General features: G+C 46.3%; 1 protein-coding gene across 1 annotated transcript in view; it reads left to right on the top strand.

Moving 5' to 3' along the window:
- The window catches only part of CCL21 (C-C motif chemokine ligand 21), a 37,811-nt gene extending 20,838 nt beyond the window's left edge, over positions 1 to 16,973 (top strand). The window contains exons 2-4 of the mRNA XM_069213470.1: positions 2,290 to 2,410; positions 9,065 to 9,272; positions 14,424 to 16,973. Of these exons, the coding sequence (XP_069069571.1) occupies positions 2,290 to 2,410; positions 9,065 to 9,257 (314 nt within the window). The 3' untranslated portion in view covers positions 9,258 to 9,272; positions 14,424 to 16,973. The remainder of the gene's footprint in view (positions 1 to 2,289; positions 2,411 to 9,064; positions 9,273 to 14,423) is intronic.
- The last annotated feature ends 694 nt before the right edge of the window (positions 16,974 to 17,667 follow it).

Here is a 17,667-nt window from a genome sequence, read left to right as displayed (position 1 = left end):
GACAAGAGTTCAGCAAGGCAGCAGGGCAACAGCAAGGCAGCAGTCCTTTGTAGAAAGCAGACAGGTGAGTCCTTTGAGCAGCCAGGCAGTTCTTCTTGGCAGGATGTAGTTTCTGGTTCAGGTTTCTTCTCCAGCAAGTGTCTGATGAGGTAGGGCAGAGGCCCTGTTTTATACCCAAATGTGCCTTTGAAGTGGGGGAGACTTCAAAGAGTGGCTAAGAAGTGCACCAGGTCCCCTTTCAGTTCAATCCTGTCTGCCAGGGTCCCAGTAGGGGGTGTGGCAGTCCTTTGTGTGAGAGCAGGCCCTCCACCCTCCCAGCCCAGGAAGACCCATTCAAAATGCAGATGTATGCAAGTGAGGCTGAGTACCCTGGCCCATATTTATACTTTTTGACGCTAAACTGCGCTAACGCAGTTTAGCGTCAAAAAATTTAGCGCCGTCTAACGCCATTCTGAAGCGCCATGCGGGCGCCGTATTTATGGAATGGCGTTAGCCGGCGCTAGCAGACCGGCGCTGCCTGGTGTGCGTGGAAAAAAACCACGTAGACCAGGCAGCGCCGGCGTAGGGGGAAAATGGCGTTAGGGCGTCTTAAAATGGGGCAAGTCAGGTTGAGGCAAAAAAATCGCCTCAACCCGATTTGCGCCATTTTTTTCGACGCCCAGACGCCATTTAAATGACTCCTGTCTTAGTAAAGACAGGAGTCATGCCCCCTTGCCCAATGGCCATGCCCAGGGGACTTGTGTCCCCTGGGCATGGTCATTGGGCATAGTGGCATGTAGGGGGGCACAAATAAGGCCCCCCTATGCCACCAAAAAAAATTTAAAAAAATAAAAAATTATACTTACCTGAATGTCCCTGGGATGGGTCCCTCCATCCTTGGGTGTCCTCCTGGGGTGGGCAAGGGTGGCAGGGGGGGTCCCTGGGGGCATGGGAGGGCACCTGTGGGCTCATTTTGAGCCCACAGGCCCCTTAACGCCTACCCTGACCCAGGCGTTAAAAAGCGGCGCAAATGCGGGGTTTTTTGACCCGACCACTCCCGGGCGTGATTTTTGCCCGGGAGTATAAATACGACGCGTCGCCGTCATTTTTTTAGACGGGAACGCCTTCCTTGCATCTCATTAACGCAAGGAAGGCGTTCACGCAAAAAAATGACGCTATTTGCCCATACTTTGGCGCTAGACGCGTCTAATGCCAAAGTATAAATATGGCATTAGTTTTGCGCCGAATTTGCGTCGAAAAAAACGATGCTAATTCGGCGCAAACGGAGTATAAATACGGGCCCCTGTGTTTGGGGTGTGTCTGAGTGAATGCACAAGGAGCTGTCAACCAAGCCCAGCCAGACGTGGATTGTAAGGCACAGAAGGATTTAAGTGCAAAGAAATGCTCACTTTCTAAAAGTGGCATTTCTAGAATAGTAATATTAAATCCGACTTCACCAGTCAGTAGGACTTTGTATTACCATTCTGGCCATACTAAATATGACCTTCCTGCTCCTTTCAGATCAGCAGCTGCCACTTCAACAGTGTATGAGGGCAGCCCCAATGTTAGCCTATGAAGGGAGCAGGCCTCACAGTAGTGTGAAAACGAATTTAGGAGTTTTACACTACCAGGACATATAACTAGACAGGTACATGTCCTGCCTTTTACCTACACAGCACCCTGCTCTAGGGGTTACCTAGGGCACACATTAAGGGTGACTTATATGTAGAAAAAGGGGAGTTCTAGGCTTGGCAAGTACTTTTAAATGCCAAGTCGAGGTGGCAGTGAAACTGCACACACAGGCCTTGCAATGGCAGGCCTGAGACAAGGAAAAGGGGCTACTTAAGTGGGTGGCACAACCAGTGCTGCAGGCCCACTAGTAGCATTTAATTTACCAGCCCTATGCACATAAAGTGCACCTTACTAGGGACTTATAAGTAAATTAATAGTCCAATCAGGTATGATTCAAGGTTACCATGTTTTAAGGGAGAGAGCATATGCACTTTAGCACTGGTTAGCAGTGGTAAAGTGCGCAGAGTCTATAAACCAGCAAAAACAGTGTCCAAAAAGTGGAGGGAGGCAGGCAAAAAGTTAGGGGTGACTACCCTAAGGCTGTCAGGTCTAACAGGCAGCAAATCTACTCGAGCAGCAGCCTCTGACCGCGACTGCGCGCAACCTCCTGTGTTAGAAAATGGTGCTAGGAGATGCATAATCTCCCTCATATTTGTGGTAAAATATTCTGCAACATGGTGATTGGCGGAGCTTGGACCACTGGAGACCTTGCTTACCTTCTTTCCTCTCTCACCCAAGGCAACGATAACATCGCCCTGGATTGCTGCCTGAAAACTAGCAACCACCCCATTCAGCTGAAGATCCTGTGGCGCTACGAGGACCAGAACCCAGACCAAGGATGCCCATTCCCAGCAGTCGTGTAAGTGCTGACACAGCCATAAGAATGTGACCCCCTGCATGTAGTAAATTACATTTAAATAGCAATACCTCCAGTTTTATTGCCCTTTGGCTTTTTAGCAAAACCAACACCATTGCTACTTATCTGCCACTGGATGTGCAGAGCTGTTTTATGACAAACTCTACAAGCTCAGATTATCTACACACTTTCCGGATAGAATTATAATTCAGACCAGCCTTTATAACCCTAAATATTCTGATCTCCAATTCTTCACACTCCGTCCATCCACAAAATGACATCTCCTCTCTACTCAGAACCTCCCTTCCCTCACTGTGTTACCCCTTCCCTCTGGAAAACTGTTTGCAGAACCACACATACCAAACCACCCATGTCAGAACAACTTCTCCTTAAAGAGTTCCACCACCTTTCTTTCAAAGATTGCCGGGAGCCACTAACCACCCACCTTCACATCCACGCTCCCCTCAAGACCCTTCACTCTCCCACTGTGTTAAAACTCATTGCCCTGACCTCCTCTACATCTACTAAGCTGTCTTCAACTACCTACAAGAAGAACTAGATCCTGTAGTCTCCGATCTCCCACTTATAACCCTCCTCCTCAGAACCCCTCCCGCTACTCGAACCCCCGGGGATAACCAACAAGCTACACCATGCTCTTTAAACCCACCTTCACCGATAAACCTGAGATGTCACATTATTATATATATTGTCAAGAATTGCCATCTGAAACCACACTAGAACAGAGATGCAGACTCACCTCAAATTGGAAAGGAGTAGTACAGATCTTTAGCATACGAACAGTGTTCTCTCCTCCATGGGTCTTTACCATACGATCAGTGTTCTCTCCTCCATGGATCTTTAGCAAACACTCAGTGTTCTCTCCTTCATAGACCTTCATTATACACTCAGTGTTTTCTCCTGAAACAGATCTTCAGTATAGGTTCAATGTTCTCTCACCACATATCTTCAGCAAATGCTCAGTGTTCTCTCCTCCATGGATCTTTAGCATACACTCAGTGTTCTCTCCTTCACAGATCTTCAGCAGATGCTCAGTGTTATTTATTCCATGGATCTTTAGCGTACGCTCAGTGTTCTCTCCTCCATGGGTCTTTAGCATACGCTCAGTGTTCTCTCCTTCACAGATCTTCAGCAGATGCTCAGTGTTCTCTACTCCATGGATCTTTAGCATAAACTCAGTGTTCTCTCCTTCACAGATCTTCAGCAGATGCTCAGTGTTATTTATTCCATGGATCTTTAGCATACGCTCAGTGTTCTCTCCTCCATGGGTCTTTAGCATACGATCAGTGTTCTCTCCTCCATGGATCTTTAGCATACGATCAGTGTTCTCTCCTCCATGGGTCTTTAGCATACGATCAGTGTTCTCTCGTCCATGGGTCTTTAGCATACGCTCAGTGTTCTCCTCCATGGATCTTCATAGACAATGCTAGCCCTTTGGCTCGCCCCAGGACTCCTGCCCTGCCTACATCATGAAACACCTCTCTCTTTGTGAGGACATAGCACCACTATTCAATCCTTGACCTAGGCAGGCGCAATACTGAGTGGCGATGGCGCAGTGCGCGAGTGGTACATAACATACGTAAAACGATAAAGTGAATTACTTGTATAGTTAAGAACAACGTCATTGGCTGTGTGTTTTTAAAATACAAGACAGGGTTAAGTCAGTAGCACAAGGTCATGACCCATTAATGGTCCAAAGGCAACATAGTCAAATCACTGAAAAACAGTTGCTGGTGTTTCAACCCCCATTGAATTAATTGAGGGTGGTCTTCCTCAGGACGAAGGTCTGGAGCCAGAAGTTATAGCTCCCTTCAAAAGTGCTGAAGGACATAATCAACATTATAAATTGACTGTAACTCATTTTAGTTTGTGAACTGTAAAGAACAATCTCGTTAGTGCACAATACATGCTTAGCATCAGGACAAATAATCAGTCAGTCCAATGTTTCCCCAGATAAGTGGGATGCTTAACATACAGCCCTGTCTTCATTATCTCAGGTGATACATAGCACACGTAATATACTAAGTGATACAGAGCAGAGTTATATTATTGATATGTATTCACTTTTGGAACCACTAATATCAGGTAGGAAAAGGACCCCAGGGCCCTGAGTGCCAGCCATGAAACTAGAGGGAAGTGGTCCTCTTCCTCCTGTGGAAAATCTAGAATACAGCAGTGCAAGGGGAGCATTATGCAAGGAAAAGTATCCTGGTGTAGGAAAAAGAGTAAGAGGGCGGCTGTCAAATACATAGTCAACTTTTACCATTGACATCATCACCTCAAAGCTGCGACCACAAACTGGACGATGGAGATGGATGGATTGGTATCTGTGTGCCAGGAAACTAGCGAGGAAAAGACAGAGCAGGCAGTGGGCATCAATGGAGGATTACACAGACACTATTCACACTTTCAGGCACAGGGAGATGAAGTAATTGGCCCAAAACCATCTTGTTGAGTTAGGCAGCAAGGGTGGGACTTGAACCAGAGGCCCAGACTCCAAGGTCAGTAGCCCTCTCCAGTACACTTAAGTCCCTTTAAGCCACCAATCCACAGCTCCTTTGTGTGCTTCCGCGCATTTTATCTCTATAAAAGATATCGATCACTGGGGTTTTTATGGTCAGGGTGAAAAGGTTTATGTGCAGCATCTCTGGGCAAACGAGATTAGAGGAACATTGACTCACACACGTTCAGGTCAATTGGAGGTCATCCAAACTTGTGAAGATGCTGAAAGTTCAGATCTAATTCATTGGGGGAAGGTATGCAGTTACGTTTATTTTAAGTTCTGCAGGTGAGAGCGAGGTATTTCAGGGCAATGAGCCTTTTGGTTTATTTTGGTTCTGCTGGGTGATAAGAATGTTTTTTAAATGTTAGTGATATATTTCAATTTAGTTGCAGATATTTACAACTTACAGAATGATAAAAAAATATACATAAATAATAACCAAACACAAGTTATATATCATTTAAAAAAAACTTACACCAGTTCATACATTGGGGCAGATTTAAGAGCCCCTTGTGCCACCTTAGCGCTGCCATAGCGTCAATTTTTTACACTAAGGCGGCGCTAAAGTGGCTTTTTCCCCGTGCCATATTTACTAAGTGGTGCAATGCATGCATTGCGCCACTTTGTAAATCCTTGCGCCACATTATGCCCGCACCAGGCATCAAATTAACTCGTAATAATACTAAAACTGTACCCCTTATTTCCCGATACTAATCCATCACTAATTCTTGTTGGGTTCCAGAGTAGCGTGCTACTCACCGAAAAACGCTTCGACGTCTCGCCAGGGGTAGTAAGCGCTATATAAATACGATTACAATACAATGCAATACAATAATATATGAAAAGGGGGCGTTTCCCTGTTAGGGGGGCGTAAAAATGGCGCAAGGAAATCTAAGTGAGTTCCTTGCAACTTTATTTTTTGGCACTTTTGACGGCTGCTCAGAGCAGGCTTTAAAAGGGGGGGTCATCATTATCTATAATGGGCCATCACGTACTCTGCAGGAGTAGTGCTAAAAGTTTGGCGCTACTCCAGCAGGTTACATCAATAGCGTAAAAACAGTGACGGTATTGCCCCCTACCCTGCGCTATGATGCACCGTATTTTAAATACGGCGCAAACATGGTTGCGTTGGGGGGCACTAAGGGCCGCAAGACTAATGGCGCTGCGCTACGTGCAGTGCCACTTTTCTTAAATCTGCCCCATTATACAACAAGCAAGGTGCACAAGAGGGGCTTAAGGGGCAGTGGAAAGGGAGAGGAATGCAGATTGGTAGGGGTACTAAGTGAAAGAAAGCACATTATTCTGTGAAGTAACCAACATCTTTGAAGTCTTTCTAAACAGAGAGGGAGAGTGTGTGTGCATTTTTGTCTGTGAGTAAAAACTCCTGGTGAAATCGGACACCTCATCATACACGACGGTGAGCAGCTGTACCCAACTATTTATCACAAAATACATTAGGGGGTATAACACCTCACCCCTCCACCCCCGAAGCTACGCCCCTGAGTGCACATGTGAGCAGACAGCTTTGCCGATACCTGGTGTTTGCTTTAGGCACCCAGCATGAGTTGGCTGCTACAAAACGATCCGATGACGTCATTTATTACCAGTCGATTGGCAGCATAATTTTCCTACTTAATGGGAACCTTTCCCAGAGTGTCCTGACATTGGAGGACCAGCACTGGCTCAGTATTTTGCATTGATTCATTGCTTCAGTAATGGTTGCTGCCACACATTGGTCCTGATGATGACCCTTTCAAATGGTTTTGCTAGAGTCGAAACATCGACAAACTATGCTAGCACCAATTATTAGGATGCACACAGTGTACTCGTACTTTGAGTCTAGTTGATAAAAATATATATTCAGCCCCTGGTTTCGTACATTATACATAGCGCTAGTGCACATTCATTCACATTTGTCACTATTCACTTTTCAATGTCCATTTTGTTGGAGCACCTGTTTTATAAAGCAATGCATTTTTTTATATCATTGATTAAATTATACAGTGAATAGACAGTTGTTGTCTTGAAACTTTTGAGATTTGCACATGTTTAGCCAAGGAAGCCTAGGCTTATATTTCCTTTGAGGGGACCATTGTATATTTTCAATTGGTATGCAGTGATCAGCTGCCCAATTAATTCATCCATTGTTGACTTAATAGAAAAGCAGTGGCAAAACCAATATGGGAAACCAACTTGATCTGTTGCCTTTGCCAGTGCTTTTTGCTGATGCTATGCAGCACTGGCAAAAAAAGAGATAAAAAGCATGATGATGCTGGCACTGCTTCTGGCCTCATCATTCTGTTGGTGCGCATGTGCATGATAACATATGCATCACCAGGCATGCACGTGCCTATAATATGATGCAGGCTCCATTCTTTTTTTTTTAATTTACTCGTTCTAGATGGCAAAAGTCTCTTGGCTCGATAAACAAAGAAAATGACTTGAGTGAAAGTGTTTTTTAGAAAGTATAGCAACCCAGCAGCAAATGACAGCAGATGAGCCCTCCAAAAAAACCTAATATTTTATGGTAAGTACCGCGCAATGAAGGAGCACCACAACAAGGGGTGGGGTGGATGGAGCAGATGGGAGGGGAACTACAGGGAGTGAGTCAGGACATTTTTGAAGAAGTAAAATTAAAAATCAGAGGGAACAATATGGAGTGCATGCGGTGAGGATGTCTGTAACTGTGAGAAGTAGCGCACAAGGTGGGGAGCACGTTGGGAGAGGAGACGCAACATCAAGAAAGAGGGGGTGAGTATTCAGGGGGAGCAGTGTATCAGAGAATGAGAGACCAAAGCAGCAGTGGCACTGTAATGCAGCACTCTAAAAAACAAACTAGTCCCCTAAATATGAGCAGTGGATGGATACAAGACAGTCTGTCAAAAGCATGGTAAAGAGGCTGTGCTCCAGGGAAGGTACAAACACAAAAAGAGGAAGGCAAGTCAGTAAATAGGAAGCAAGCAAATAAGACTGACAATAAAGCCAATCAATCATAAGCAATGGGCGGGCTCTAAGCCCACTGCAAGTGTTTGGTATGGTCCTCAAGAGGCTTACGCCTACAGACAGCTAAAAGCCATCTAGTAGATTTATGGCAGAAGGCAGATGACAGATCATCTCACCTTAAGACTATAGAAAGAATAATAAGTCTTTAGTGGGAGAGGGATTCTTTTAAAAGAAGACCATGCATGACACAAAAGGTGGCCTGCTGTACACTATTGGGCTTCAAGACTGGACTCTTAAGCCAAAGTTTACCTGCAGACATTCATCATATGCCCCAGAGTTTTCACTGAAATAATTGAATATTCCTGGGTCCTTTCCCAATTTCCTCAACCAGTACTAATGTAAGGGAAACAACATATTACAACAAATGTAATCACTATTAAAATGCATATTTATTCACCAACACAAGAGTTCTTCGACTCTAGAAAAGGCACTAGAATGTGCACAGTAATAGACAGACACAACTGAAGATGTTGTGGGGCGGATAGCCAAGAATTTTGCAGGGTTCCGTTTGGTTTTTTGATCCAAGGAGCAATTATTTACGGCAACTTGTGTGCTGGGGAAAGGGAAAACACAATATTTGGCGCGACTTGGTGGTTTTGCTGGATTCGCTGAATCCCAAGGAAGAGGCCAGGCTTGTTTTCTATTATGCATACACGTAACAAGAGCGTGGACCACCACCATTTCCCTGCTGCCTTCTGCTTGTGACTACCCTGGGAAGTGATAACCAGTGATGGTGAGGGCAGGGAGTCACAGTATAATTAAGACACATCCCCCATAGGTGTGTTGGCAACAACTGGTTCAAAACTGAATGCAGGAAAAACTGACATTTTGATTGTTGCCAGGCAAGAGGACACATAGGAAATGTCTCTTGTCCTCTCCCAGTGACAACAAGCACTGGTAAAGCCAATAAGTCTGGGGGTTTAATGTGCCTGGGCCATTTGTTTGGGCATATTAAAACCACACCTATTGGCTTTATTAATGCTAGCTCAGCTTTCTACTTGGTCTTTTTTCAGAAACGGATTAATTAGCACAATTAAGCACAAGAATATAAAAACTTTATCCAAGTCACTTTTGCTCCAGTAGTACAATTACAGTTGTTCATAAGTATTCTGCGTTGTTTTGCCTCCACTTAGGTTTATCACAAAGGCTGACAAGAAACTGTGTGCACCCCCTAAATTACCCTGGGTCCTGAAGCGCAAGAAGCAACTGGACAATAAGAAAAAGCCTGGTGGGGCACCAAAGAAGACAGGCGGAAAGAAGAAAAACAAGCCCAACAAGCCCAACAAGCCTAAGAAACCCAAGAGCAAACAATCACCATCCGCGTGAGAAAGATGAGGCGTGGTAAGACGTGGGGAGGAGCTTGGGAGGTCTTCAAATTGTTAGGAAGACAATGACATCCCAGGAATCCTTATTTGCGATTTCTTAAACACATGTATGAAGCTTTTCCTTAATGCGAATTGGGCATTAAGGACTCGCTTTTACCACCAAAGACAATTTGGTGGTAATCATGTGCGAATTTTAAAAATGCATTTTTTAAATTGACATGTAACGCACACATGCCCCTTTGGCATGTGTGCGCCTTACATGTCTTCAACATTTTTTTTGAGGTGCAGCAGAGGGGGCTTTAGGCCCCCAGCACCCTGGGGTTTGCATTTCCAAAATTGCGAATTCCAGTTAGGAATTCGCAATTTGGGAAATGCGAAAAATTGGCAAATATGGGCCTACAGGCCCATAGGTGCGAACTGCGTCTGTATCGCAATTTGCGATTCAGTAATAGCATTTGCAATTTTTAAGAAATAGCTATTACCGAATTGCAAATATGATACATACCATTTTGCGACTCAGAAATAGCGATTTCTTAAAAATCGCTATTACCGAATCGCAAAAGGGTTAAATGATACATCTGGCCCTTAGTCTGTTATTTTTTGTTACAGCGTTGCAGACTTCATATCCGTAGTAACAGCTAATCTAGCCTTCCTCCTAGTTCTGGTTTTAAAATTTAGGGGCATATTTACCAGCCCCTTGCACCTCCTTGTGCCACATTAGCATCATTTTTTACACTAATGTGGCGTTAAGGAGGCATTTTCGTTGTGCCATATTTACAAAGTGGTGCATTGCACCACTTTGTAAGCCCTTGCGCCACATTATGCCTGCGCCAGGTATAATGTATGCCGGGGGCGTTCGCCCGTTAGGAGGCCCGCAAAAATGGTGCAGTGAAATCTACAAGGTTTTACTGCACCATTTAGCGTCATTTTTAACGCCTGCCTCAGGCAGGCGTTAAAGTGACGCTCCTATTGTATTCAATGGGCCTCCCTTGACTTTGGTGGATTTGCACCATCATTTTTGGTGATAATTGCCTTAATGTGCGCCACGGGGTGTCATATTGTAAATACGGTGCACACATGGTGTCGTTAAGGTGGCGCAATGGGGCGCAAGAAAACTGGTGCATCACCTATGATGCGTCACTTTCTTGTAAATATCCCCCTTAGTAATGTTAATTGACAATTCAGTCAATGAAATACCTGACAGAACGTGACCCACTGCTGTCACTGGCTACCAGAGCAGGAAAATGGGCAGGGCAGGGATGGGCAGTGGGGTTAAGTGGGAAGAAATAGGGTGCAAGGCAAACAGGACACAGAGGCGGATTGTGTGAGGCCTGGAGAGGGGTAGCAAGGCTGCTGCATCTTACTGTTGTCATTACTTGTCCTTTTCACCTCTACCACTCTTGTCGTCTCGTGGCGCTGCAGACTCCTCCGATTTGTGGCAGTCTGGGCATGCTGGTCTCATCTGGGATTGGTTGTAACAAGATGGAGCTTGCAGACATGATTGGAGGAGGAGTGTGTGTGTGAAAAAGGACCTCAGGTGATGGAGTGCATGAGATTTTTAGGTTGTCCTTTAATCTCCTGAAGTGGCATAGCACTTAGGTGTAGATTTGTCAATAAGCGGTTCATGGGAGTGTTTTGTCCTTAAAACAGTGTAAATTTATCTTGCAGTAGCAATACCTAGCAGCTCCTTCTGCACCGAAGTGGAGGACTCCTCCCAGATCTAGTGGTCCAGGAGTTTGGATGCTGTCTCTCCTAAGTGACTAAACACAGATAAAAAAATAATGCCCTCTTTAGGTTGCAAGTTAAAACCCTCACGGTCTTGTTCTGTTCTTAATCCTAGAAAGTAAATTAAAACAGAGGCACAACAATATAAGATCTGGATCAAGTGCCCATGGCTACAACCACCTCCTTACTTGAAAACCACACAAAAACACAAAAAAGGGAGTGGCAACACTTTTCGACAACGTATCCATTCACTCATTGCTAGAACAAGACTCCTGAACGCTCCCTTTAGCTCTGACGTATAATTTCTATTGCTCTCTCCTTGTAGTGTATCAAACTTCCATGTGCACCCCCCTCCCCATTCACAAAAAGAATCTGTGACCAAGACCTACTATGCATTTGCACGAAGCTTCTCACAAGGTTGTTGGTGCGAGCAAAAGACTTGCATCACGTAGCACCAACCTTCTGATACGGAACGTAAAAGGGGCGTCGTGGGGCAGGAGGAGTGCATACACCCCTAGGATTTCAGACAGAGTGAGTTCTGCGGAAATCGCAAAACATGGCTGGGAGTGAAATTCTATCAAATAAAACCAGGTCAGGCAATGGGCAAGTGGAATATCATGTGATAGCATGTCAGTTTTCTAAAATACACTTTTTAGATGGCTTACTCTGGGGTGCCTGTCATCATATAGAAATCTGTACTGGAGGGTGTAACTTGAGTACAAATATTAAGCAAGACAATTCTGTTTCACCTGTGCGCCGTGGCAAAACGTTAGCATCAGATAAAATAATGTTTTTTTTTCATCAGTGTGGCCATTGACATAACAGCACCTTGCCCTGTGCTACCTGACTATAGGCCTGACTGAGCCTATGGGCCCGCTTTACGAAGGTAACACGAAAGTAAAGTTGCAAGGGCAGTCGGGGCAGAATCTTCGCACTGGGCACTCACTGCAGTGCAGAGATTCTACCTGAGTGTGTCAATTCCATTGCAAGTGTGGCGATTCCACCCGAGTGTGGTGATTCCACCGTGAGTGCAGAGATTCCGCCCTGAGAATGGCAATTCTGTCGCGAGTGCTGTGATTCTGCCCCGAGTGTCGTGATTGCACCGCGAGTGCAGAGATTCTGCCCTGAGAGTGGCGATTCCGTCACGAGTGCAGTGATTCTGCCCCGAATGTGGTGATTGCACCGCGAGTGCAGAGATTCCTCCCTGAGAGTGGCATTCCGTTGTGAGTGCAGTGATTCCACCCTGAGTGTGGTGATTGCACCGCGATTGTAGAGATTCCGCCCTGAGAGTGGCAATTCTGTCGCGAGTGCTGTGATTCTGCCCCGAGTGTGGTGATTGCACCTCGAGTGCAGAGGTTCTGCCCTGAGAGTGGCGATTCCATCACGAGTGCTGTGATTCTGCCCCAAGTGTGGGGATTGCACCACGAGTGCAGAGATTCTGCCCTGAGAGTGGCGATTCCGTCACGAGTGCTGTGATTCTGCCCGAGTGTGGTGATTGCACTGCGAGTGCAGAGATTCTGCCCTGAGAGTGGCGATTCCGTTGCGAGTGCAGTGATTCCACCCTGAGTGTGGTGATTGTACCGCAAGCGCAGAGCTTCCGCCCTGAGAGTGGCGATTCTGTCGCGAGTGCAGTGATTCCGCCCGAGTGTGGTGATTGCAACGCGAGTGCCGAGATTCCGCACTCATTGCTTTACTACACATAAGTTACGTTTGTGAATCGGGCCCTTAATATCGAGGTCTGTAGTGCAAAGCAGGGCTCACCTGCTCTGGTCTGACTACGTATGGAAGTTCATTATTGCCCAGGTCTAGTGCCGGTTGTAAATGGGGAGCATGCCATACTGCAGTTGTTATGTCATTGCATTTCATCGCATACTTGGGGTACTGCGTGAAATATGCCAGTTTGCAATAATGTCTATGTAGCGGGCACAGGAGATCTCTTTATACCCCTGTTAGAGTCTCCATTTGGAGATGTATTGGCCCTTTACATTCTCCCCATTTCTCCTAAAACAAATACAGTAGACAATATCATTGCAGTTGTCCACACCTGCCTGGACTGCTGGTCTATGCATCTACTTCAGCCTTACTGTAAGGAAGTGATGATGGAGGGAATATGACTTTGTTATCAAGGACAACTAAAATCCGGAAGGTATATTGTTCGGGGACTTGGTCCTGCTCCTCGCCCCTGTTTCACTAGACCTCTGTGCAGGTCAGTATGTACCACCCCAAAAGGCCTTTTGTGCTTCCCACGTTCACCATCTCCCCAAGGCTCATTTTCGTTCCGCAAGAGCCATCTCCCAACAGTCCTTTTGTTTCCCACGTGCACCATCTCCTGACAGCCCTTCTACACTCCTCATGTGCACCATCTCCTGATAGCCCTTTTGCACTTCTCACGTGTACCATCTCCTGACAGCCCTTCTACACTCCTCACGTGTACCATCTCCTGACAGCCCTTCTACACTCCTCACGTGTACCATCTCCTGACAGCCCTTCTACACTCCTCACGTGCACCATCTCCTGACAGCCCTTTTGCACTTCTCACATGTACCATCTCCTCATAGGCCTTCTACACTCCTCACGTGCACCATCTCCTGACAGCCCTTTTGCACTTCTCACGTGCACCATCTCTTAAGAGCCCTTTTGCACTTCTTGCATACAACGTCCCCTGACAGCCCTTTTGCACTTCTCACACAATCATCTCCTGACAGCTCTTTTGCACTTGCCACATACACCATCTCCCAACCTTTTCATTTCGCGGTACACCTTCTGTCCCATTGCAGCACAGTGCAGCTCACATGTGAGTTGAATCTGAGGCACAGGGCTAGTTAGGCCTTTCTGAAGACCTGTATTCTGTGAATCTGATGCCCAAGGAGGCAGCTCCTTTAAACCAAGACTATTTGATGGCATCTGTGATCAGCTGGACTTTACACATTCTTATACAGACCAGTGGTGCTGCCCTACTGGAGAAGTCTACAGTGTGATTTGTTTTTAAAGCACAGTGGATCCCATCCTGTGGTCCAGGGACCCATGCGGGTCCACAAAGCGTCTTCAGGGGGTCCATGACTGCTTAGAAAATTAAATAATATTAACAGATTCGGTCCCCAGCTTTCAGTAATGACTTAGTGGAGGGGTCCCTGGATTCAAATAAGGATTCAGTGGGGGTCCCTGGGTTCCAGTAACGATAAAGTGGGGCTCCACAGAAGTCAAAAGGTTGGGAACCACTGTTATAGCATGTTGTCAGTGCATTGTGAAAAGTGGCTTTAAATTAAGGATCCTATTGAATCCATCTATGAGGTAGCAGGTAACGTCAATACAAGTGTACAAAGCTTCACAAAAATATATAATTATAAAACCGCCAATTGCCCTTGATATACGATGACCGAGTCAGACTGTTTGTGTATGTTTTGTTAGAGGTGTTCCAGTAATCTCATTATTTCTTCTACAGGAAGGAGCAGCTTGGGTCCTATTGTCCAAGGCCTGGCGGACTCTAAAGTGGACATCCTGTGTTTTAGCGACTGAATTACCCACGCTTGCTGAATGATATGCTTCCTCTCTGACGCTTGCAGCTGATTGTACAAAGTGCATGTGTTGACAATTCAAGAATTGGTCGCTGCCAGCTCCTTGCAACAAGTGCCAGGCTGTTTGAAGAGTTTCTTAAACAAGAGGAAACGCCCTTCCCGAGAAAGAACAATTTTCATCACTTTTCGCTCATATAACATATTTTCCATGGAAAGTTTTCTTGCCAGGTACTCTTATGGTAGGATTCTAAATTTGCTGTTTCCTTGGAGGTGTGCACAGATCAACAAGAGGATCCACACACACTGAGAAAAACATCTTTTTTGTGAATGCTGCATATCTTTTTAACCTTAACCAATGCAAAGTGGGACCATGAACCCACTAGGAGCAGAAAAGATGCCGCGGTGTCATCTACAGTGAACATGCCTCTTCCTACTTACGTCCCAAACATGGGAGTGCTCCCCCTGATCTTCGAAAGGCAACATACTTTTCTAGCTTTTGTAAACTCATGCCTTCCTTTCATTATTTTTCTGGTCTTTCTGCGGGTCTCTCCTCTTCTCTTGGTCAACGCTAGGACTCTTTTTTGGGTATTCGGGTTTCTACAAGGAGGACGACTCTCCTCCCCAACCATAAAGCAGTTTACATCCTCACGTGCGGTCCTCAGTCACCCAACCACACTGGAAAGAGTAGAGCAAGCTTCAAGCCTTGATCCCCTTCCATGTGAATCCACAATGCACGGCGACACATCTAGGCACACACTGGTTGTATCGCCTATGCCGATGGCATGGCTGGAACACAGTTAGGTTATCCTAGTGATGTGGCTTCTTGAACCCATTCTGCCCTCTTCTCACCAAACATTGGAGTGTGGAATCCTTCAACAGGCAGCTTTATGGAACACAACTGTGAACTCTAGCACACAGCGGAGAAGGTGGAAGAAGTAAATCAATGCCATGTGATAGGATCAAAACCAATAGATCCTGCCCACACACACATATATATATATATATACAGTTTTGCACAAGGGAACAATTGAGGACATTGGTCATGATCTGGAAGAAGTACTGAATCCAGAGGAGAATCTCACAGCAGGATTGTCTCCAGTATACCATCCCTACTGTGGCGGAGGTTCTGCTGTTAGGGTCTGATATGGATGTACAGCTTCAGCCACAAATTGAAGGACTTTTATTTACAAACCACCTCTAAATCAGGCTCTTTGACTGCATTTATTGTTCTCCCAAACATTTTAGTGCCATTTTCTACATTTACAATGGAAGGAATGAGTTAGATCACTTCCCCGGTGCTTAAGTAACATACAAAGTGAAAATCAATGCTCTGGCACTGAGAACTGAGGTAATCAAGGAGAAACTGGACAAGGCCCAGTGAATAGTTAAAATAACCCATTTCTAAAAGAAAACATATTGTCCTACAGCAGGCTGTCCGACTGACTGAAGGTCACCCGAGCAGGTACTCTGGGACGAACAGAGCATGGAGACAGGAGTTTTAACATGCGTTGTGCAGAAAACACAGGCACTGAAGCTGCCACTTTGGACAAGGCTTCAAAACTCCATTTAATATGGACATATACAAACTTAATATGGACATATACATCTCCACTCTTGCTCTGTCTCTCGTATTCACTTTCTCTGTCTTACACAGAGGGTAGAAATCTGTGAAACCCGCAACGCACCGGTTCCATAGACAGAATTTCATAAACCAGCATTCGTAAATAAGTACATCTCAGTAGTAGTAAAACCTCTAAGATATAGCAACAAGAACTTTAAAGACTGTGACCCTAGAAACTATGTGACATTGATTAATTTGATCTATATGTTACTCCCCCTCATTGCTGTACCTTGGGATGACCACATGTATGTGCTTGTGAACTGTCTGTAAACTTAAATGCCCTCCCCTGTGTTACACACACTAACTCATGGCTGAGCTCCAGCTGAAATCAGTCTCCTCCAATATGCTTGTACCAGCTCCAGGGGGCATGCATGGGTTCAGAAGTTGGAATGTACTCTCTCAAGAATGTTATTTTCTCAAATTGTTTCTAAGAGATTCATTTTGCAGCAGCATTTTCTACATTTACTGGCTTCAAGACTAAGGGGTTCTGGATTGATGCCCTTCTAATACTCAGTTATTTCAGGTTCTGTCACCGCACCAGCTGAAGTGCCCCACAGCGTGACGAGCATTTCCATCTAATTGAAATTCCCCTTGGATACCCCGTAATGCATAAGTGGTCAGATATACTTGTGCGCCTCCTCCTGTAATTGACATTACAGGGGCGCGCAGCCTGCACGCGCACAGATTGAACCTTACATTGCCTCATTTGCATGCAGGTGTTGCTCCACGCAGGTGAGTCAGCATCTTTGCGCTGATGCATAGTATCACACGCACATTACTGAGGGCAGGGGCGAACATGATTTGGGAAGGGGCACAGAAGGCTTCAGGGACCCTCTCCCAAGCATGGTGCAGTCGGTGCTCCACGTCCTGAGCTTGCCTGTGTGCATGCTAACCGGATGCCTTTGAGCACAAGGACGTGCTATGACTCCAACAGCATTACCTCTCAATAGCAAAACATCATGGGGGTGATTCCGACCCGAGGTCCGCGGGAGCACCGCCAACAGGCTGGCGGTGCTCCTTTGGGCATTCTGACTGCGGCGGTACAGCCGCGGCCAGAAACGGAAAGTCGGCGGTGTACCTCCGACTTTCCGCTGCCCAGGGGAATCCCCCATGGCGGCGCAGCATGGGGGATTCCGACCCCCTCACCGCCATCCTGTTCCTGGCGGTTTCGACCGCCAGGAACAGGATAGCGGTGAGGGGTGTCGTGGGGCCCCTGGGGGCCCCTGCAGTGCCCATGCCAATGGCATGGGCACTGCAGGGGCCCCCGTAAGAGGGCCCCACTTTGAATTTCAGTGTCTGCTTAGCAGACACTGAAATTCGCGACAGGTGCTACTGCACCCGTCGCACACCTTCCACTCCGCCGGCTCCATTCGGAGCCGGCTTCATCGTGGAAGGGTGTTTCCCACTGGGCTGGCGGGCGGCCTTTTGGCGGTCGCCCGCCAGCCCAGTGGGAAACCCAGAATGACCGCCGCGGTCTTTTGACCGCGGTACGGTCTTCTGGCGGTTCCCGCTTGGCGGGTGGCTCCCGCCGCCCGCCAATGCTGGAATGA

Source organism: Pleurodeles waltl, chromosome 1_1 (assembly GCF_031143425.1).
Source record: "Pleurodeles waltl isolate 20211129_DDA chromosome 1_1, aPleWal1.hap1.20221129, whole genome shotgun sequence".
In the NCBI taxonomy this organism is placed as follows: Eukaryota; Metazoa; Chordata; class Amphibia; order Caudata; family Salamandridae; genus Pleurodeles; species Pleurodeles waltl.
The sequence above is the reverse complement of the archived record's forward strand: the minus strand, read 5'-3'. Positions and strand labels throughout refer to the sequence as shown.